Source organism: Furipterus horrens, unplaced genomic scaffold (assembly GCF_987537825.1).
Source record: "Furipterus horrens unplaced genomic scaffold, mFurHor1.1.pri manual_scaffold_10, whole genome shotgun sequence".
In the NCBI taxonomy this organism is placed as follows: domain Eukaryota; kingdom Metazoa; phylum Chordata; class Mammalia; order Chiroptera; family Furipteridae; genus Furipterus; species Furipterus horrens.
The window spans coordinates 57,615,489-57,638,234 of record NW_028327180.1 but is presented as its reverse complement, the minus strand read 5'-3'; the positions used below and the strand labels follow the sequence as shown (position 1 = coordinate 57,638,234).

At 49.0% G+C, this 22,746-nt stretch overlaps 1 protein-coding gene and 1 long non-coding RNA gene across 3 annotated transcripts; one reads left to right on the top strand and one right to left on the bottom strand.

The window, feature by feature from the left end:
• Nucleotides 1-735: 735 nt before the first annotated feature.
• On the bottom strand, nucleotides 736-17,421 carry IBA57 (iron-sulfur cluster assembly factor IBA57). 2 transcript variants are annotated; one of them, XM_090290364.1, is made up of 4 exons: nucleotides 17,045-17,093; nucleotides 2,951-3,071; nucleotides 2,173-2,513; nucleotides 736-1,893 (listed from the first exon to the last, which is right to left on the bottom strand). In XM_090290364.1, exons 3-4 carry the CDS (start codon nucleotides 2,429-2,431, stop codon nucleotides 1,502-1,504), a joined length of 651 nt encoding a protein of 216 aa, XP_090146490.1. In that variant the 5' UTR covers nucleotides 2,432-2,513; nucleotides 2,951-3,071; nucleotides 17,045-17,093; the 3' UTR covers nucleotides 736-1,501. The 2 variants fall into 2 exon arrangements, with proteins under 2 accessions (XP_090146490.1, XP_090146489.1); XM_090290363.1 differs by lacking the exon at nucleotides 2,951-3,071 and having other exon boundaries at nucleotides 17,045-17,421.
• Nucleotides 17,144-21,369, top strand: LOC150000329 (uncharacterized). The gene is made up of 2 exons (XR_016513747.1): nucleotides 17,144-17,927; nucleotides 20,504-21,369. It is a non-coding gene; the product is annotated as an uncharacterized LOC150000329 (long non-coding RNA).
• The last annotated feature ends 1,377 nt before the right edge of the window (nucleotides 21,370-22,746 follow it).

The following is a 22,746-nucleotide window of genomic DNA, read 5'->3' as shown; positions in this document are numbered from 1 at the left end:
CTGAGCCAAGTCCTCAGTGTCACTGCTAAGATGAGCCAGCAGGCTAAATTTTCACTAGAAGAAAACAGATGCAAAGAGGGTGTCAGAAGCACAGCTGGGATGGGTGACTGCTCTGGCCATCAGCACAGGGGCTCAAGTCCTTTATTTGTATGTTGTAAGGACCATGCCATTCCTGTCCAGGAGCTGGCACGCCTTAATCTCCTTCGCCTCAGGAGATGTAGGTCAGATGGTCCAGCCCAGTCTGACCACCTGCTCTCATTACTGGGAGGAAGTACTGCCTAAGGAGCAGCCTTCCCTAGGGGGCTGGCTGGGCCCTCATCCCCATCTCCCTCACCTTCAATGTCCCAGTGCCGCTCTGGGGCCCCTTCCCTTCTGGTGCACCCTACCACCCGCACACCCACCATCTCCTCCTGGGGCTACTCCAAAGCTACATTTGGCTGCAAGTTGTCCGCAGGGTCCTTCTAATCTGCCCGCATCAGGCTGCCTCCTTCCCCACTTGGCCCTCCTCCTGGGGCGGGTCTGGCTATCTCCTCACCTGGGCCTCAGACCATAGCTCAGAGCTCACAGAGCTCCTGCCTCTGACCTTCTTGTCAGTCCAGCCAACCAGGAACTCTGCTAAAATGTTTTTCCTGGTGTGCTTGGCTGTTTGAGGGAGACCTTCTCAACACATCTACTTTGCCTAAAACCAAGTCCCAGTGCCTTCCCCCAAAATGAAACCAGAAGTCCACATGAGCCTCTTGTGGGTCAAACTTTAATATTCACTCTGGTGCATCAGCCAGTCACCCGTAGCTACATTCACACTGCTGTGGAGGGATGAACATCAGTGGTTTAAGGGAGAAAAAGAGGGTCCTCTTACCACAAAGGCATGGCTGTATCAGAAAACAGTGGCAATATACCAAGCAGAAACTCCTCTCTGCACATGGGCTCTTGGAGAAGGGGCTTCCCAGGCCACTTAGCACAGAGGTGCACTTGGAGAACCTTTCATGGTGCTGGTGGGCAGCACATACCTCCATCTGAGGACACCACCTCATCACTCGCCCCACGATTTCTGCCCTGAGACATGCCCTAAGCCCACATGGAAGACAATTCCCAGAGCCTCCTGCCCCTTGCCATCCCAAGGCTGCAATGCCTCAGTGCCAGGCCCGCCCTGGAGCAGGCTGAGTGGCGCGGACAGCAGGGGAAGGCCCACAAGCGCAATTCCTCACTCCTGTCCTCAGCTGACAGACAAATGGTCTCTGGACAGACATGGTGTGGAACCTCCTCTGGGGCCTGGTAGAAAATGGGGCTCAGCTCAGCAGAGGCAGGCGTAGGGCTTGCCCCCGCTGCCCCAGCACAGAGCTGCCAGGAGAGACCAATGTCTCTGTGGGAAGCGCACTGGGCCAACAGCCCTGGGAGCCCCATGGATACTCAGGGACCTTCTGAGAAGGTGTGCCTTTCACAGGGCCCACCTGCAGGTGTGCAATGGGACAGAGGCACTCTGTGGGAGCACAGGGACGTCTGGCTACTTGGTGGCTGTGGGCCACCAGTCTGGCACAGAGGCAGCCAGGGCCACCTGGACACTCCCTGCAGTTCTGATGTGGAGAGGGCTCTTGACTTTGTCTGAGTGCAGCAGAGACAGCCCCACATCCCCCTGTCCTGCCCTGTACTTGCCAGCGACCTGTCCAGACTCGGTGAGCACCGTGGCACCAGGGGTGATGCCACCCGCAGGGAGAGGGCCCAAGAGCTGCACCGGGAAGAGGCGCTTGCGGATCACGCCCATGTGGTGGCTGCGGGCTGTGAGCTCCTGGCCAACATAGCAGCCTTTGGTGAAGCTGATGCCATTCATGAAAGCCAGGTTGGATTCCAGGGGCAGGGCCACTCCTGGGGGCAGATCGTGGACCCCCTCAGGAACACCTGTGGAAAGGGAGACTCAGTAAGGGCTGAGGTATCCTCCAGAGCCAGGGCTCAGCCAAGGGAGACCAGGCATAGCTGTCCACATTCTGTAGTACCCCATCCTCTGCCTGCCACCCCCTCTTCCCTGTCCCCTGGTGAGTGACCGTCTGGCCCTCAATCCCAGTGGCTAGAGGACAGGGCTCCTTGCCTGGCTCCAGCCATGCTATCCACTGGCTCCACCTGCCTCCCACTGCTGTCTCTGGCTGGGCCCCCTGGACCGCCCATCCCGCACCCCCATACCTTGCTTGTACCGGTGCTGGTGATAATCCCAGACATCCCCGAGCCGGCCCCTGGGCACCAGGGCAAAGCCCTCATCCTGAGCGAGGAGCCGCCAGCCCATGCAGGCAGTGCGGGGGTCTTGGGTGAGGATGGCGGCACTCTGGGGCTCTGGCAGCGGCGTGGCCTCACCCACCTCCTCAGGGGTGCAGGGCAACACGGCCCAAACATGCAACTCAGGGTGTGGCTCCACCGTGACCTTCCGCCGAATCCTGTGCAGCATCAGGTGCTGCTGCAGCACACCCAGCACTGAACTGTCACACTCCAGGAAGAAGGCGGGCGCTCGGTCAGTGCGCTCCAGGAGCCTGCAGAAAGAGACAGCGGCACGTGCTAGGGTGGTGGTCCGCGGGGCGTTACAATGCAGACAGAGCACACTGAGCCGGGCCACGGCCTCCCCAATTCTCCAGTCCCACTGCACAGTGCGGTGCCCACCAGAGACCCCTCCGCACCTTCCCACCCAGGCCACGGGTCTAGGAACCCTGGCGGTGTCTGCCGTTCAAGGCGAGGCGGAAAAGTGCCGAGGCCCACCCCGAGGCCAAGAGCTGCCTCCTCCACCCCCAAAAGCCTCCAAGAAGCCGGGGTCCTGAAGCTGGGATAGTCCACAGATTTCCAGAGGGGAGGGGCACTCCGGAGTGGTGAGGCCACGCCCACCTCCCACCCAGACTAGCCGGAGAACAGCCCTACGCCACACTCCAGGCAACCCACGTGCACGCAAGTGCCCCCCAAATTCCAATGTGCTGACCAGGTGGACGGCGGGCTCCTTCAGCAACGTAAGCACAGAGAGGCTGGTGCAGCGTTAGACTCAGGTAGGGTGGCCAGGGGCCTAGGCAGAGATGTCCAGGCACATCTGGGGTCTGGGTTGCCTATATGGATCGAACAAGGTCCCATAGCAGTGGCGGCTGAGATAGGGAGTGAGTCAGAACTTCCGGGATCGGGGAGAAGAAATAAAGGCCACCAGCTGCTGTGCCAGGTCCCGGGGACTCACCCTGAGCACGCCCTGCTGTGTCCATGCACTCGTCTCACCTAACCAGGGACCATGGGCCCACTAAGGACGAGTAGCAGTGTGGGGAGGGTAGGAAATGGCAGCTGCCACAACAAGTCAGGCTGGCCCCTCACCTCCTAAATGTCCTCACTGAACATCAAAATGAGAGCAGCCAGAAGAAACAGAAGAGTCCAGAGAAGCAATCCCAAACAAGCAGAGGACAAGAGGTTCCGCATCATTCTTCAGGATGCGATCACAAATCAAAATCAGCAGAGACAGTACTGGAAGACTAAACGAACCCGCGGTTCTCCCCTTATGGAACACCACTCAGCAAGGAATAGGGACTGACCACTGATACCAGATGGATGGAGCTGAAGGGCATGATAGGCCATGACATTTCAGCAAGGCCACACAGTAATGGAGGAGGACAGGCAAGGGGCTGTGGGATGGGGGGGATGGCAAGGGAAAGGGTGCCTACAGAGGACAGAAGGGAGTCAGGGATGATGTTGTAACTCGGCCTCGAGGTCACATGGGTGCACATTTGTGGTCAGATGGCAGACACCCGCATTCGCACATGCTGGAACACACGGAACCTGATCTCTCCATAGGTGGCCCACGTCCACCCCACACACAAGCACAGAGGATGTTGCCACGTGGGGAACTGGGTTCAAGGAATGGGACCTCCCTGCAAAATTTTTTTTCTTTTTTGCAGCTTCTGTGAATCTTTAATTATGTCAGAATAATTATAGATTCACAGAACTTTTTCTTTCTTTTTTTTATTTATTTTTTTTTTAATTTTTTCCAGATTTAATGTGTTTTATTGATTAAAATATTACATTTGTGCCACTTTCCCTTCCCTCTGCTCCCCTCCACCCGGTGGCCCCCTCCTTCCAGTTGTCCCCCCCTTTTAGATTATGTCCATTAGTTGTGCATACAGTTCCTCCCAACCTCTCTCCGTCTATTCCATTCCCTCCTACCATGATCCCCAATTCCTATATCATCTCCCTCCCTCTCCCCACTCCCCCTCCCTGTTGACCTCCCCCCACTATGCTTCCCTTACCCACAGTTCCTTTTCCACTCTCGTTGCCTGTTTCGTTTGCCTTTGTTTCATCTCCCTAGCTTCTGTTTTTTAAACCAGTCCCTTTAACTTCTCATATAACAGTGGTTTGGATCTAATGAACTCTTTCAGTTTTATTTTGTCCTGGAAACACTTTCTCTGTCCTTCTATTCTGAATGACAATTTCGCTGGATAGAATATTCGTGGTTGTAGGTTTTGGATTTTCATTACTTTGAATATTTCTTGCCAGTCCCTTCTTGCTTGTAGGGTTTCCCTTGAGAAGTCAGCTGATAGTCTAATTGGGACCCCTTTGTACATAATTCTTTTCTTCTCTCTTGCTGCTTTTAAGATTCTCTCTTTATCTTTAATTTTTGACATTTTGATTATAATGTGTCTTGGGGTGGTTCTCCCTGGGTCCAGTTTTTTTGGAACTCTCTGTGCTTCCTGGATCTGTAAGTCTATTTCCTTCCCCAAGTCTGGGAAGTTCTCCTTTATTATATTTTCACTCAATTTTTCAAGTTCTAGTTCATCTTCCTCATTCTCTGGCAAACCAATGATTCTTATGTTGGGCCTTTTATAGCTGTCCCAGAGGTTTCTGATCCTCTCATTGTTGCTTCCTATTTCCTCTCGCTGCATTGGTTGACTGCTTGTTCCTTCTCCATATTCCAGTTTGTTGAAATGAACTCTGGATTCCTCACCATCTGTCTCGTACGTGGTTTTGTTCCTTTCGTTATGAAAGTTTTTCGCTTCTTTCATATGTTTTTCCAGATCTTTTGTGAATTCTGTAAGCCACCTGATAACAATGGCCCAGAACTGAGCCTCTGACAGGTTTCTTATCTGTTCATCTGTCAGGTTCTCTATCTGCTGCCTGGTGAGCTGCACCACCGGGATCTCTATATTTGTCTGCCACATTTTGACAGATGCGTTTTGTTTTCCTGGGCTGGCTGTCGGGGGCGGTGCCTGTGTAAGCGTCACAAATCAGCGACCGGCCGGCGCCTGCCTGTCCGCGACCTATTTCGCAGCCCTGTGGTGCTTTCTGTGGGGGCGGGGGTCCAAGATGGATTCACACAGTTATTCAGCTAGGAGACCGGGATCCGTCCTCCCGCCCCCCTGGGCCTCACTGTTCAAGGCGATGCTGCGGCTGCTCCCCAGCGCCGGAGTCGCGCACGCCAGGGGCTTGATTGGAGTCGCGCCAGGGGCTTGATTGCCTCCGGGCTTTTTCGCCGCCCCGCCCCGCCGCTCCGCAAACAACTTTGCCTTCTTTAACTCTTACCTGCCCAAATGGCACCGCTGGTTTATAACTTCATATGTTGGGCTTCCGTGTAGCTTTATTTTCTGGAATTTCTAGTTATCCTTTGTTTTGAAGTAGTTGTATTCCTCTCTGGTTGTAGAGGGAGACCTAGCGTGTCCGTCTAAGCCTCCATCTTGGCCGGAAGTCACAGAACTTTTTCTTAAGGAGCTGCCTCTGGAGAGGGTAGATCCACGTGGGTGAGAAGGGAGGCAGCAGACAGTCATTTTCCACGATATGCCTTTTAACCATGTGCAGGTATATTTTTATTTTTAAAGTTTTGGGTTGAGGTAGAGACAGCATGACTGGAAACAAGGGAAAGGAGGACCATCTGAACCCCAAGAGCATCCCAGGCAAAGCAGCCCCCAGAGACTGGCACACACACATGAGAGCATCCCACCAAAGCCAGCGCAGCCGGAACCAGAACCAGGAGCATGTCCTCAGCAGCCAGCACGTGAGAAGGCCTCCATGAGGAGGTTTGAGGCAGAGGAAACACACACATGGTTGGAATCAGAAAAGACAAAGACCTTCAAAAACTACAGCCTAGTCATAGGAAAGGAGGAGACAGGCCATAAACTGGGAGAAAAGGTTTAAAAAGTCTCCTCTGACAAAGGGCTCCCATCCAAAACACAAAGGCCAGTTAAAATCCAACAATAAGAACACAAACAACTGGCCCTGACTGGTGTGGTTCAGTGGGTTGGGCTTCATCCTGTGAACCAAAAGGTCACCGGTTCGATTCCTGGTCAGGGCACATGCCTGGGTTGCAGGCCAGGTCCCCAGATGGGAACATGCAAGAGGCAACCAATGGATGTTTCTCTCACACATCGATGTCTCTCTTCCCTTTCTCCCTTCCTTGCCCTTTCTCTAAAAATAAATAAAAAGAAAAACCCTGATTAAAAAATGGGCCAAAGAAGATGTACACAGAAGGCAAACGATCCATGAAAAGATGCTCCACATCACAGCTCCTCAGGGGAATGCAAATCAAAGTAACACCTACGGGAACAGCCAACATCAGGAATGCCCACATGAAATGTGGGTGAGGATGGGGGGGCAACAGGAGCTGCTGGGAATGCAAAATGGTGTAGCCCTTTTGGAAGACAGTTTAGCGGTTCCTTACAAAACTGTAAGCAATCATGCTCCTCAGTGTTACGGCTACATAGGCGAGATTGAACACTCTGAAGCGGTGTATAAAGTTAAGCAAAGGATTTTTAATATTGGCCAGGAGTTGGGCAGACCCTGAGCAGGTCTCTAACATGCTCCAACCTACAATGGAGTCTAAACACTGGGTTTTTATACTGGTGCAGTCTCTTTGTTTCTTCTTTGGCGGGAAACAGCCTTAGGAAGAGGGGGCTGGGCAGGACTGCAGGAATGTCTTGGCAGTAACAGGAACAGAAATTCGCAAGGCTAAAGGTTATCTTCGACGGCAGCATAGCTCTTCAGCCAGGGACGAACTCCCTGTGAGGCAATTTATTTTCAAAGGGCTAGACATTCTGCAAAGCACAACCTTCACAAATGCTATAAACCAGACACAAGCAAGCAAATGGGAGGTGATAGAGGCTGAAGTCCTTTTAGCTTGTAAATCACTAATTGCTATAACACTCCTTCTTACATTCCTTTTTCCAAGGCCTTTTAGCAAGTCCTTGCTACTTCTTACAAAGAACATTTAAAGCCCTTACGTACTTACATATTGAAACTTTTTACAGGGACTATTTGGTGCCCCTACATAATCCCCCCTCTAGTCCCTGGACTAAACCTATTAGGGACGTCTAGGGACTATAAGTAGGGTTTTTAAACCCTGGTTTTCAGGAGGGGCTTAGTAGCAAGGATAAGGAGTTGGGTATTTATAATGCTAGCTTTCAGGAGCTGCAAGGAAGAAATTAAGTTTTCAGAAACAAATGACAATGAGTATACAACATCCCAAAACTAAAAGGGACACAGCAAAAGCAGTTTTGAGAGGAAAGTCCATAGCAATACAGGCCTACCCAAAGAGGATAGAAGAACTCCACACAAAAATTTAACCCCACAGCTACAAAAACTAGAAAAACAATAATAAACAAAGCCCAGAGCAAGCAGAAGGAAGGAAATTATTAAGGTTAGAGCAGAATTAAATGACACTGAGACTAAACAAACAACTTAAAAGATTAACAAAAGCAGGGGCTGGTTCTAGGCTTATAAAGAAAAAAAAGAATCCAAATAAACAAAATTAGAAACAAAAGAGGAGATATTATGACCGATAACACAGAAATACAAAAAATTGTAAGAAATTACTATAAACAACTATATGGCAAGAAACTTGACAGCCTAGATGAAATGGACAAATTTCTAGAAACATATAATTTTCCAAAACAGAATTAAGAAGTAGAAAGTCTTAACAGACCAATAACAAAGAAGGAAATTGAAACAGTAATCAAAAATTTCCTGGCACACAAAAGCCCTGGACCGGATGGCTTTACAGGCGAATTTTACAAAATATTTAGGGAAGAACTAACTTCTACCCTTCCCAAACCACTCCAAAAATTCAAGAAAAGGGAAAAATTCCAAACTCCCTCCATGAAGCCAGCACTACCCCAATCCCAAAACCAGGTCAAGACACAACAAAGAAAGAAAACCACAGGCCAATATCTCTAATGAACACAGATGCTAAAATTCTGAACAAAATATTGGCAAACAGGATCCAGCAACACATCAAAAAGATTATACACTACGATCAAGTGGGACTCACCCCAGGGACACAAGGATGGTTCAATATTCGCAAATCAACAAATATAATACATCACCCATCTATGATGAAAACCCCCAGCAAAATGGGAATAGAGGGAGCATACCTCAACACAACCAAGGCTATATATGAGAAACCTGAAGCCAACATTCCACTCAATGGACAAAAACTGAAAACATTCCCCCGAGACCAGGAACAAGACAAGGATGTCCACTTTTTTCCTTTTTTTTTAAACCGTGTTGGAAGTTCTAACTACAGCAATCAGACAGGAAGAAATTAAAGACATTCAAATTGGTAAGGAAGACAAAATTGTTACCACCTGCAGAAGACACGATAGTATACATAGAAAACCTTACAGACTTTACGAAAAAACTACTTGACCTAATAAACGAATTTGACAAAACAGCAGGGTACAAAGTTAATATTCAGAAATTAAAAGCGTTTCTATATACCAACAAAACATTAGAGATAGAAACCAGAAAAAAATTCCATTTACTATAGCAACAAGAAAAACAACAGTATTCAGGGATAAACTTAACCAAAGAGGCAAAAGACCTGCACTCGGAAAGCTACACAACCCTGAAGAAAGAAATCAAGAAAGACACAAATAAATGGAAGCATACACCACATCCACGGATGGGAAGAATTAACATTTCCAAAATGTCCACATTATTCAAAGCAATTCACAGATTCAATGCAATCCCCATTAAAATACCAGCAACATATCTCACAAACCCAAAGCAAACACTTACAATTTAATTTAGCAGACATTTGTTAAGCACTTGCTATGTGCCATGCATTGTAGATTCAATGATTAATAAGAAAAGCAAATGGAATGTTAGCAAGATGATGGAAAACAAATTTCCAGACCCTTATGGAAACATTAAATTAACAACTAGGAACTGACTAAAATAAGTTTTAACAGCTTTGAAAACTAGTCAAAGATTAATAGCAATTAAGGAAATGACCAACAAAGAAAGCACTACATTCAAAATGATAGAAAATTTTATGGCACTGTACTTATTTTTGCCTTACCCTTTTTTTCAATATAGTGCAGTATACTTGGGAGGAATTAGCCTAATTCCCATTTTTTTTTCTTTTCTTATAAGGAATGTCTGAAGCCCCTGTATAATTCCCCTCCTTAGACTTAAGACCTTTTATTTTATAAGAGGACAATGGGCGAAGGTCTCGTGCTCTTCTAGCTGCTTCAAGCTGAACATGGTCGTCGTCCTACCTACCCTTGGGTCTAGGAATTTCTAATAAGAGTGGGGGTGGAGGGGAATGCGGCCCTCCCTTATGGGGAAGGATTTTGCAGAGTCCAGGTCAGTTGGCTGTCCCCGGGCAGCGGCATTCTTGGTTTCCAAGGGCTGGCACTGTTGGACAAATTGACATCCTTGTCATATTCTGGAGGCAACAGATTTGGCAACAGGGTTAAAAGGCATCATTTAATCCACAACCACTAGATGACAAAAGACAGAGATTAATTTTTCAATGTCCTACATTAGGAAAAGAAATGGCTTCTTTGGAGGAAGGTGTGCAGGGCATGTCACACCTGTCCAAAATTCTTTTGCTCACTATACTTAGCTAGGGCTGAGAGAAATATTTTAGGTTTTTCCCCCCTCTCAGACCTTTAGGCCCTTTTTGTCCAAGTCATTAGGATAGATAAGAGAAATAAGTTTTTAAAGTGAAGCTCATAGACTACCCCATACTTTACCAACCCAACCACTTAGTTCAGCCAAACCGTCGAGTCTTAGGAGGCGGCACTGCAGATGGGCTTCTTAAGTGAGGCCTATAAGTACAATTACTCAGGTAATGAGATCATAAGCTTATGCCCTATGAAAACAGAAAGAACACACATGTTAATTCACACAACACAATTCACAAACCAGTCTCCAAATCGGAGAGACTGTCTTATTGGGAAGACATCCAGTTGCAAGGCACTTGACATTCTTCTTGCCTGTAAATTAAGCATCCTTGATAATGTCACAGACCTGGTTTAACTTTTAAGTGAAGACAAACTTTATAGACAGTTAGCTGCACTGAGCATTGCGATTTTCCTTGAGTCACGATTTTTCTCCTTAAGATTACCCTCCTTGTTATTAAAGGAACTGCATTAAATACAGTTTTAATTTAGCCTGTTCATTTGCATAAACACAACAAGAGCAGTGATTGACCACATATGATTTTTAAGTCTACTTTGCTGGAACTTATACAAGGAACCTTCATGCTGACTATTAGTCTGCCCACTAGGGCACAGAAGCTGAGCCACACACCTGCCATTCAGCCTTGCCTGTAAACACCTGCTTTTCCCAAGTCCTTTGGATTTTTCATTGTGCCTTGAGGTTCCTTCTAGCCATTTTTCAGGAAAGCAACCTTCGTTCCTTCCCTGGAAAGACTGCCATGAACCGCACAACCAACCAAGGTGTCAGGCCTTTTTTCTCATGGGCTTTTCTTAGCTTCAAAAGTTAAATCCAGTTCCTTAGGGCTTCCTGGTAACAACCAGAGCCTAAGCATGCCTCTTTCAGGCATATTATTCCAGTCAAAGTCTTGGTTAACAATACCTTTATTAACAACTGGTCTTTTTAGTTTTATGCAAAGAAACCTAATGTCATTACTTACTTCTTTAAATTGCCAAATTCTGGAGGGATCAGGTAGGGAGAAAAATATACAGTGTGAAGGAAAATCCTTGTCCTTCTAATATTTACTAAAACTGCATTTCCATGCCTTATAGTTTCTTTTGTTCACTTTCCTACATGTGAAGTTTTCTTTTTTTTTTTTTTTTCTTCTTAACTCTCTCTGGGAAACCTCAATTTTCCTTTCAGATTATATGGCTAATACCAATACAGAGAATTCTAGACCTTTTCTATGTCCCCAATGGCTAATGTCAATTCCAACACTGGGAATTCCAAATGACCTTTCATAGGTCCCAAGGCTAAATGCCAATACAGAGGTACAGTAACCATACAATTAGACCACAAGTAGTTGAGGTTTCCTTTCCCCAGGTTTAAAAACTTTCACAACCTTTTTATACATTTTTATGACTTTCCACAGACCTTCTGCAACATTCACAAACTTTCCATATATTTACCCATTCAGATTTAACCATAATCCATTTCCAATTCTTGTTCTTTTCCACACTGTAAAGGACTCTACTCAAACTCAGTATTTAGCAGCTAAAATTTCCCTAGATTTGTAGATATTCTGCAGTTTTCTGAAGCTTCCTGCTTCTTCTTCTTCTTCTTTTCTAACATACACTTTTGAGCTTTCCTGAGAAGTTTTTCAATTGTTTTATTTGGCCTATTACTATTCTATTTAGGATTTTATTGGGAACCTTTTGTTTGGCCAGGACAATTCCCTGACCAGGAGGATGCTTGCATTTTTTTATATTCTTATAGCAGCCCACCTGATTATTCCTCTTTCTTTCCTATTGAAGAGGATGTCTAGAATGGACATTAGTTTTATTCATGTGTAACAACACTTTTCCTTAAGATACAGGCACATTCCCCCTGCTGAAGCAGTGAGGAGACTGAAGGCCCTTTAGTTACAGCTTTAGAGGTGTTGCTGATTGGCACCCAAGCAGCTTGCACCAGTTTGAAGAGCGGCCTGAGTTTTAAAAGTGTCACTTTTTTTTTCCTCCATGTTGGAGAGACAGACATTCTGCTGTTTCTGTAACCTGTAGCAAGGGGATTATAGACTTCCGCTTTGCTAGCAAATTTAACATTGCCCCTCCTTGCAGTTCTAGCAGGGAGTATTCAGATGCAAACTGAATTGCTAGAAGTTACCTGGGGTGGAAAGAAATGCTGCAAGCAATTTCTCTGGGGAAATTTTTTAGGAGCCTGATTCCTTTGGCCAGGGCTCCAAGGCAGCAGGAGACAGCACAGAGGGTCCTAGGTTTTTTTCTGTGACACTGTCCATATTGATAGCCTTGGTTTTCCTGTTCCCCACCCCCCTCTCCTTTCTGCTTGTTGCATTTTTGCTTCCCGAGAGACACCATTTTACACTTATAATATTTAGATTTAAAGTACTCCCAAGGGGGGGTGGGGCTATCCGACCCCAAAAGCAGGCCACTCTGACCTACAGAATGTTTCCAGGGTGCCAGAGTTTATGAAGGGATTTTGTCCCCGGAACTTGGGGAAATTCTGGAGCACACAGTCAAGAACTGAGGGTGCAGACTTAGACTGGCGTCCCCTTATGTTGGCTAAGGTGACTGCTACAAACATGCACTTAATTTGGATTACAATTAGGAGCTGGAACACAAGGCACAGGAGCAATTCCCCCCTCACGGCGCAGACAAACACGGGCTGGGAGCTCCCAAAGGAAGCCAAACAAATGCCCGCTTGGCCTCTCCTCCTGCGAGGCTAGAGCCCACTCAGACTCCATACACCGAAGTTTGTGGAGGCACACAAAAAGGAGGAAATAACTTTTTTTTTACTTTAACCTTAACATTCACTCACACATTCACTCAGAGGTTAAACAATCCCACCAAACCCCGCCTAGGCTTCTGAGATTAGATGAACAGCATCGGCTACAGGCAGCAGAACCCCAAAACCAAAAGAGCTCTATACAATCCAAATGAAGCTAGCCAAGCCGGCTTCAACAAATTCCCTGTTCAGGAATATGTACCTCTGCGTCCAGAGGACAAAAGAGACCAAGTCTCAGTGGCAGTGGCCCAAGTCCGCTGCCCAAATGGGTTGCCACTCACCTGTCGCCGAGGCTGTCCTCTGTCCTTTGCTTACTCTAAACTGGGCCGTCAGGGCTTCTAGCAGCTCCCGAGTGTCTCCTGAAGGTGCAGGGAATTGCTCCCAACCGGAGCTTGCGGCCGCTGTCCTGCCACACGTCAGCTAGACACACGGGACCGCACGAAGCCCCGGGGGCTCACCGAAGGCGGCACCGCTTTACAGAGGCATCTCGCTGGGGCCTCCAAAATGTTACGGCTACATAGGCGAGATTGAACACTCTGAAGCGGTGTATAAAGTTAAGCAAAGGATTTTTAATATTGGCCAGGAGTTGGGCAGACCCTGAGCAGGTCTCTAACATGCTCCAACCTACAATGGAGTCTAAACACTGGGTTTTTATACTGGTGCAGTCTCTTTGTTTCTTCTTTGGCGGGAAACAGCCTTAGGAAGAGGGGGCTGGGCAGGACTGCAGGAATGTCTTGGCAGTAACAGGAACAGAAATTCGCAAGGCTAAAGGTTATCTTCGACGGCAGCATAGCTCTTCAGCCAGGGACGAACTCCCTGTGAGGCAATTTATTTTCAAAGGGCTAGACATTCTGCAAAGCACAACCTTCACAAATGCTATAAACCAGACACAAGCAAGCAAATGGGAGGTGATAGAGGCTGAAGTCCTTTTAGCTTGTAAATCACTAATTGCTATAACACTCCTTCTTACATTCCTTTTTCCAAGGCCTTTTAGCAAGTCCTTGCTACTTCTTACAAAGAACATTTAAAGCCCTTACGTACTTACATATTGAAACTTTTTACAGGGACTATTTGGTGCCCCTACATCAGTATTAATTCAAAGGAGTTGCACATTTACAGCTGCTTCATTCATAATTGCCAAAACTTCAGTAGGTGTATGGATAAACTGTGCTACAACCACACGATGGAATATTATTCAGCACTAAAGTCAGCTATCAAGCCATGAAAAGACACGGAGGAACTGAAATGTGTATCACTAAGTGAAAGGAACCAACTGGATGTGACTGCCTACTGTACAATCCAATTATCGGACATTCTGGAAAAGGCAAACTCTACAGAGGCAGTAAAAAGATCAGTGGTTGCCAGGGGTTGGGGGGAGGGGAGAGATGAACTGGTGGAACACAGACCATTTCCTGGGCAGTGAAGGCACTCTGTATGATCCTGCAATGGTGGACGCCACGTCGTTATCCATTTGTGCAAACCCACAGAATCCACAACACCAACGGTGAACCCGGTGTAGACTATGGACTCTGGGTGATAATGTGTCCATGTAGGTTCATCGGCTGCACAGTCTCGGTGGGGGTGCTGATAGTGGGAATTCCCCATTACGATGTATGTATGGGAAATCTCTGTACCTTCCCCTCAATTTTGCTAAAACTTCCCGAAAAGTATGAAAGTGAATAAAGAAAAACCTCACTAAAATCAGGTTGGGAAGCCCTTGAAGGTGGAGTTCTCATGTACTCCACTCACCTCCCTTTGCAGACTCCAGCAGGAAGAAACTTACTTGCTCCCAGAGGGAAGATTTCCTCTTCGCCCAGCAACAACCACCCCAGCTACCTACCACCACCCCAAACTCTCACTCTCCTCCAATGAATCTCTTTTCAAAACAACCCCTCCAGCCCTGGCTGGTGTGGCTCAGTGGATTGAGTGCCAGCCTACAAACCAAAAGGTTGTGGGTTCAATTTCTGATCAGGGCACATGCCTGAGTTGCAAGCCAGGTCACTTGCAGAAGGCAACTAACTGATCGATGTTTCCTTCTCTTTCTCCCTCCCTTCACCTTTCTCTATAAAATGAAATCTTTAAAAACAAAAAAACAAAAAAAACCCCAAAACCCTTCCAACTCCCTCCATTCCTCTATAAACACAGCTCCTCTCTCCGGACTTGCCTCTGATTTCACCATGGTTTACATGTCCCCAGTTGCAATTCCTCTGACATTCCCAAGTACCACTAGCTATTGTATTTGTAAGGTTGGCATAAGTCTACTTCACAAAGAAAAGACTACACCTGAGAGAAGGTGCTGCATCCAGAACACAAGAACAGCAGCAAGGCAATGACATTGCGGACCAGAGGGAAAGTATAAAGAGAAAAACCAAGAACCTACTTTACACGGTAGAGTGACTTAAAAGATCCTACAAAGGCAAAATGATGTAAAGGCAGACTGCAGACATAGCAAGGAAATTTGGGTGTCAAAACAACACCGTTACAACGCTGATAACTTAAAAACACTAATGCCCAAAATAGATGCTACAGAAAATTACTGAGAGGGCTCAAAATAATCAAAGAATACAGGCTCTAAGAAATTTTTTAAAAACTACAAGAATGTAATGAAATGTGTGACAAAGACCATGGCATCTTTTTGTTTTGCTTTGAATTTAACTTTTATTGTATTTTTTTCCATTACTGTTTAGTCCCCTTATGTATCCACCTCCCCTTGTGAGAAATGCTCACAATAAAAACACCGGAACACAGGACTTCAGCAGTAACCGAGGCAGTTGTTTATTCACAGATCTGCAGCTCTGGGTGCAGCCAAATCAAAGATGTGTGCCGACAAACGGAGCAATCTGGTTTTATCCTAACGCCAGTAAACCCCCCTTTCCCTCTCCTCCTCCCTCCTGTTTTTCCATGCTGGATACTCTGGAGTTACAATCTAACGCAATTAACTAAATTAACTGAGGTTGGTAATTAACTCAGGGTGATCTGGTTATAGGTCTGTCTCCAGCTATGCTTTGAAATTTCCCTAACTTGTTTGCTGGACTGTCCAGCTACATTTCCGTGTTTTGGTAATGAATACCTTCTCCATTTGATCTCAGAGACATTTGTGCTGAGCTGCAGAATGTCCCTTCCTGACTTGTAAGTGTGCTGATACCGTTAACTCTGGCTTGGAGACCCCCTAATTCAAAATTACATTTATCCTTTGCTGCTAATTATTTCCTACTGGTTAGAGAGTCACCAGTCTCTTTGCCCCTCACACCCTGACGATGGCATCTCTGAAAGGGAAAAAAGCAGAGATTGCAAATGTTTTGTGTAGAGGGCCAGATAGTAGACAATTTGGGCTTGGGCCACAACCCGTGGATCATAAATTTGCTTTGGGACCAGAGGACACAGCTGCCCTAGGCAGTATGCAAACACGGGGTTGGGCAGCGAAAACAGGTGGCAACAGCCTGAAGGTCGTTAGTTACTGACCTGTTTCACTGCCTCAGCACCCACCAAGCTTCCAGCAACACAGCAAGAAAAAAAGACCCAAAATATAATCAGATGAAGTGCCCCTACGAGCTTTCAGCGCCCAAAAACAAAAAAGCACATTCTCAACAGAAGTACCAGCACAGGAAGACAGGTCATGGCTTCACAATCCCCAGTGACCACCTGGAATTTTATTCCAACCAAGGTATCAGGCAATACCATTTGCAGAGCGATAATGAGTCCGAGTTCCCCTGAAGTGCCCACCTCTCCACAAGCCACTCAAGAGCGGGGTCCTCTGGCTCTGCGAGAGTTCAACGAGAAAGCTGCGGACGCCTCCACACGGGAGAGGGGCGTGGGAGGCCCAGGGCATGACTCCCGACCCCTGGCCCGGAACCGCATTAGAGGGCGGGCCCCGTGACCTTCGCGTAGGTTACGTTAACGTCAACAGACTGAGGTACAACGCCAAAAACGAGTATCACTGGATGGATAAAGGGAGATCTGGGAGGGAAACGCGGGGAAAACCGCAGAGCTCGTCAAGTCGTGGCCCAAGCTGGTCACGCAGAAGCCGCTCCCTGCAGTCGTTCCTCCCTTTTCCGTGCAACGAAGACAGGGCGATCGGGGCGAGACAGAGTGGGAGCGAAGGCCAGGTGCAGCGACGCCCAGCAACACCGCCATCACCAGCACGGAACCGAGTCACTGGCCGGTACCTGAGTGCCCCTCACGCCCACCTACGGAAGCCCTGCCCAGGTGCTCCCGGGTACCCCCATCCTTGGTGCCCTCCCCCGGGGAACCTTTCCCCTCGGTGCCCCCTCCCACGTTCCCACCTGTCCCTTGGTGCCCCGCTCTCGCTGACTCCCCACCTTCCCCCTAGGCGCCCCCTTCCCTGGCTCCCCTTCTAGTATGCGCTCACCCATAGAGGATGACGTCATACAGCGTGCGTCCCTGGACGTTGAGGAAGTGAGCGTAGCCCGCACGTGCTGTTGACAAGGCCACTCCGTCCGCAGGACCCGGAAGCGGCAGGTCATTGGTCAGCAGCCCCAGGAGGAAGGGGGCCGAGTCTGGCCCACGCACGCGCAGCAGGGCGCGCTCGCGTAACGGGAAACAGACCCAGGCCGCGCCGCTAGCGGGGTCGCTTCCGTGACCGCCCGAGCCGTGGGCCAGGCGGTACCGTGAAACCGCGCATAGCCGCCAGCGCCAGTCAGGGCTGCCAGAGCCCAGAGCCGCGCCCCGGAACAGCACTGCGGCCGCCATCTTGGGCACAAGTGAGGCGACAGGGAAGAGCGGCCCGGCGAGGGGGGCGGGACGCGGGCGCGCGCCATAGCGTCCCCTGGCGTCGGGAGGGACACGCGCGGGGGCGTAGTAGAGCCTTGCCTCTTGATCCGTCAGCCCCGCGCCCCATCCCGCCCATCTCGCTCCCTGGGCTGTATCCTGTTTCAGGTTCTGGGCGCACCTGTCCTGGGCTGTCCGTGGGTTTTCAGAACAGAGTTCCTGCTTGCTTACTGCGGTCTCAGGACTTTTGAGATGCACGGTTCAGGAGCACTACGCGTATCCCCACTGTCGTGCAGCTATACCCACCGTCCAGCGCTTGATCATCTTCTCAAATTGAAACATCACACCCATCGAACTGGAGCCCCATCCTCTTCTCAGCCCCTGGCTCACCCCCCCACCCCACTCCACTCCGTATCTGCGAACCTGACTCCTCTGGGGACTCCTGTGAGAGGAGTAGTGTGGTATTATCCTTTTGTGATTGCTGATACCCTGCCAACGCTGTCCTCCAGGCTCTTCCACGGTAGGTCAGTATTTCCTTCCTTTTTCAGGCTAACATCTCCTTACATTTTGTTTATCTGCTCATTCATTGATGGAAACATGGGTTGCTTCCACCCCTTGGCTACTGTGAATGTGCCGCTATAGACACTATGCTGATATCTCTTCAAGACCCTGCTTTGGCATTGTGTAAGGAAACCCAATCCTTGTGGGGGCGGTGCACACACCAAGCAACTGTGACGCAGGCTGGCTATCCCAAAATTTAAGTCAGTTGTGACCCTACCTAACCAGAGATAGCATAGATCCCACAGGTGAAGGGCCTGTGCTTCTGACTGGAGGGTCCCACAATCCTTTCCTCAGTTTCCATTAATTTGCCAGAGCAGCTCACAGAATTCAGAGAAACATTTACTTACTACATCGCCAACTTACTATAAAGAATATAACTCGGGAACATTCATATGGAAGAGACGCACAGGGCCAGGTGTGGGGAAGGGCAAGGTCCATCCACGCTCTCTGAGCCCACTACCCTCCCTGCGTCTCCACCGTCCACCAACCCAGAAGCTCTCCAAACCCCATCCAAGGATGTTAGTGGTGGCTTCATCACACAGGTGCAACGGATTAAATCAGGGGCCATAGGTGATAGATTAAACCTCCAGCACCTCTCCCCTCCCCAAGGTCGGGAGGTGGGGCTTAAAGTTTCAACATTCTTATCACTGATTGGTTCCCCTGGCAACCAGCCCCAAAAGTCACTCCATTAATAGAATGAAAGACACCTTTATGGTTCTCATCACAAGAAGAGTACAAAACCAAATATGTGTTTCTTATTATAAATCACAGTATCACAGGTATATACCCAACGTGGAGTTGCTAGGTCATACGGTAATTCTATATTTAATTTTTCCAGAAATCACCATACTATTTTCCAAACTCTCCTTCAGTTCAGGCTGCATAACAGTCCTCATGGGCTGGGTAGCTTAAGCAACAGGTATTCATTCTCTCACGGCGGGAAAGGAGGCTGGACATCCAAGATCAGGGTGCTGTCAGGGCAGGTTTCTGGTGGGGCCTTTCCATAGTGTGCAGACAGCCCTCTCTCACTGATGGTGGCACTTCTCTTAAGGATGAGAGTCCTGTGGGATCAGGGCCCCACCCATATCACCTCATTGAACCTTAATCACTTCCTAAAAGCCCACCTCCAAGTACAGTCACACTGCGGCTGGGACTCCACACGTGGATATCAGGAAACACAGTTCAGCCCTCTTCCCCCATTAGCTATCATCCCCAGTTGCTTGCTCCCCTTTCAGGAAACTCAGAGCCTGTGTGTTTTCCCTTACCCACTCTCCCTGACACCCACCCCTGGTCTCCCCAGGAAACTGCAGCATGGCAGATGGAAACCAGCCATAATGCCCATAATCCCTCCTGTGCGGCATCCATCTGCTTCCTGCCCTTCCCCCATCCCCCTTGGCTTGCCTGGTCTCTTGTCACTTGCTGTCAATTCCACCCAAGTCCACTGGTCAGAGCCCTTCAGAGCAGTACTGTGCTAACCTGCAGTGGGAAGTTGGGGTGGCCTTGGAGGTCCCTCTGCCTCCTTTCAACCTCACCCACCACCTAATCTAGTGATGTGATTTCATCACGTCCACAAGCCTATGGCTTCCTGCAGTCCAGGTGTTTCCTCCCAAATTCCAGACACCATTGCCTGTTTGGCACTCCCCTAGCACGTCTAATATTCGAACTGTGCGTGTACAGCCTGACCTCCACATCTCCCTAGACTGCCACCACTCCAGCACTCAGCAGCCCACCCTTGCATCCATGAGGTCGCCATGTGGTTCACAGCCCCACATTCCCCTCCAGGTTTGTCAGAGTCAGCTCTGTCCCCTCTCCGGCCTCCCACCCCTGTTCTCTCTCCCAGCAGACCTCCCAAGAGTACATACTTGCCCTCATCTCAAAATTGGGACCAGATACCACCTCCCAACAAAGCTGCTCTAACTATCTATGGATGCATTTCTCTAATTTTCTATTTGAAATATGTAACTTACAGAAATTGTGAAAGAGTAATAAAATAAATTGCTAGTGTTGGTAGCTAGATATTAATTGTAGAGCAATGGGAATCAGACTTTTTTTTTTAAGTGTAATCAACTAGGGAACTGAATCAAACAATAGGACTGCTTCATTAGGAAGCTACAGCTTCAAACATTTCCCAGTGGACCAGTGCATCCTCTGCTCTCAGGACCTAATCCCCTGGCAGGCAGGAAGGTTATTACAGGTCATTACCAAGGCAAAGATAAAATAGCAGAACTGCCTCTGCTGGGTGCATGCCCAGTAGAAGTCAAGATGGCGCAGTAGGAACTAAGATGAAGCCTACAAGGGGCAGAGCCTGGCCTGGGAAAAGACTCCAATTGAATAAGTGACACAGAACCCTGGAAGATCTAGGAAATGGATTGATTATGGAAAGGACCTTCAGAAGCCCATGAAGGATTAGAAGTTGATTGTTTTGAAAGGGTCCCTGGTCCTTTCCAAGCCTAACAAAGCTATCTCTCTCCTCTCTCTCTGTCTCTTTCTCTTGTTCAGTAACATGCACTCACCCCATTCATTCTTGCATTCTCCATAGCAGCCACGCGGTCCAGCAGCTGCATGGGTTCCAAGTGCAGGCTGCAAGCACGAGCCTGGATATGGCGATGCAGCGCCAGCCTGAGAGCAGCCAGGAACACGGACTATGCTAGATGGATTAGGCTTTGGCGTGGCACAGAACTTTGGACACTAGTCTTTGTTCTGGGCTTGATGAAGACAAGGCTGGACTTTTTCCACAGCAGGGTGGAGCTGAACCCAGGACAGCCTTTTGTGTTTACTTCAACCCCAATAAATGTGACCACCATACCTCAATCTCTCATACATAGGTCGCCAGAAATGCTTTTTCTTGTGACTCTGTGAAAGGACCCATTTCTACTGGCAACATATCCATCAATTGTCGACATTTTGCCCTGTCTGTCTTCTTGCTGGTCCTCTGCTTATGCAGCTCCCACGAGCTCCTCCTCCTCAGGGCCATGCTGCCAAAACCCTGCAAGTCTTGATTTCCCAGCTGGGCCAGCTGCATGGTGAGGGGCATGAGCAGCCTGCACGAAGTTCCTTGGTCTCCTAGGCCCTCGGTCCTCCACCCAGCTGTATGTGACTCCCCTGGCTGCTGGCCCTCATGGAGGAGGTCTTCCTTTGCCGGCTGGGCATTCCAAAGGTGATCGACCCAGCACCTCCCTGCCAGCTCCTGAGGACAACACAATGGGGGGCATGTTCCTTCAGCCTCACATCAGCCTGTACCCCAGCCAGCAGAGAAACCAGCTTCCCACTGGCCCTAACACAGGAAGGGACAGCAGGCAACCTGGAGCCACCTGAAACCTTCCTGACCTCCCAATGGAGCCAAGCCCAGCCTGTTTCACCACCATACTATTTAAATGCAAATAAACTCAGATGATGTCAAATGAACCTTCCAGCTCCTCCCCACGTAATGTTGATGTGCCCAGAGACACATGGGGCTAGTGGTTGCCTCAGTGGATGGAGCAGTATGCACCTCCCACCATTCAGGAGTCTGCTGGCCTGCACTACTCCAGGGCCTCTCTCCAGGAAGCCTTCCTGGGTCTCTGTAACAGCCTGGTCAGCCTGACACTAGGGACCCTGGCACATAAGCACCATGCAACTGCTGCCACTTCTCAGTACCTACTGCTGCTTTTCATGCCACAGCTCTTGGGGGAGCTGTGGCCTGGCTTCGGGAGGTTTCCAGGGAACAGCTGGATACAAATATGTGTTCTCTACCCTCTGAGGCCACAGGACTGGAGTCTTGAAGAGTGGGAGCTGAGAGCTGGAAAGTGGTGGGTGCAGGGGCTCAGACCCTGCTTCCCAGATGCTGCTGAGCCGGGAGTGGTTTCCTGTTATTCTCTCCTCCTGGCCTCCTCCCTTTCCAAAGGCAGGATAAGGAAGCTGTCCTGTTCTGGGGGTGTCAGCGCATCCCCTCCCTGAAGGCCTCTGCAGTCTCCCTGGGCAGCCGGGGAGCTGGCTCTGGTCATGGAGACAGATGAGAATGAGATAAGAAGGCCATTACAGTACATGTGATCCTGCCCCAGCCACTCCCTGGGCTGCCCCTGTCCCAGTTTGGACCCAAGCGGGCCCCACACAGCCCAGAGAGCCCACCAGACACCGCGGCTGATCCCACTGGCCTGCTGTGAGCCAGGCCAGAGGACAAGGATGGGCAGGGAGAACGGTTCTGTGCCCAGGTTCAGCCCTTCATCTCCATGGATCTCAGATTGGCAGGAAAACTGAAAGGGTCTTTTTGGCGTTTGGGGTTTTTTTTGTTTGTTTTTTAAGTAGCCAAGTGAGCACAAGGCACAATTCTGAATGGTTGGTCGAACAGACTGGGGCACCTTAGATACCATGTCTGAGTGGGAGCTGGCCACTCATGTTAAGGTCAGCTCAGGCATGAGACGGTTGTATCACAGCGTTAAGGAAGTGGTCTTAGAGATGAGACCATGGATGGCACAGAGGTTGGCTTCCCAGGCTGGGGCAGCCAGTGACAACAGAACCTAAGACACCCCATCCAATGCTCACAGAACTGACAGGCTCCAGGTGGTACATGCAGGCCCTCAATTCCCCGAGACAGGAGGCCTGTGCCTTCTCCCATGCTGAGCGCAGGTGCAGCTGGGCACATACCTCAGGGTGAGGCTCTAATGCCTGGGACTCTGATGGGGCTGTGTTTGGGGATGGAGACTTTAAAAAGGTAACTCGAGTGAAATGAGGCCACAGGGTGGGCCGTCATATTATAAGACTCATGTCCTTATAAGAGGAGGACATCAGGACACAGATGCACAC

What these genes read in the sequence shown, in the direction of transcription:
- IBA57 (XM_090290363.1), bottom strand. Translation starts at nt 17,385, where the DNA reads ATGGCGGCCGCAGTGCTGTTCCGGGGCGCGGCTCTGGGCTCTGGCAGC. An exon ending in TATGACGTCATCCTCTATGG is followed by an intron (nt 2,514 to 17,044) that starts GTGAGCGCATAC and finishes CTCTTTCTGCAG; the next exon opens with GCTCCTGGAGCGCACTGACC. An exon ending in CCAGCACCGGTACAAGCAAG is followed by an intron (nt 1,894 to 2,172) that starts GTATGGGGGTGC and finishes CCCTTTCCACAG; the next exon opens with GTGTTCCTGAGGGGGTCCAC.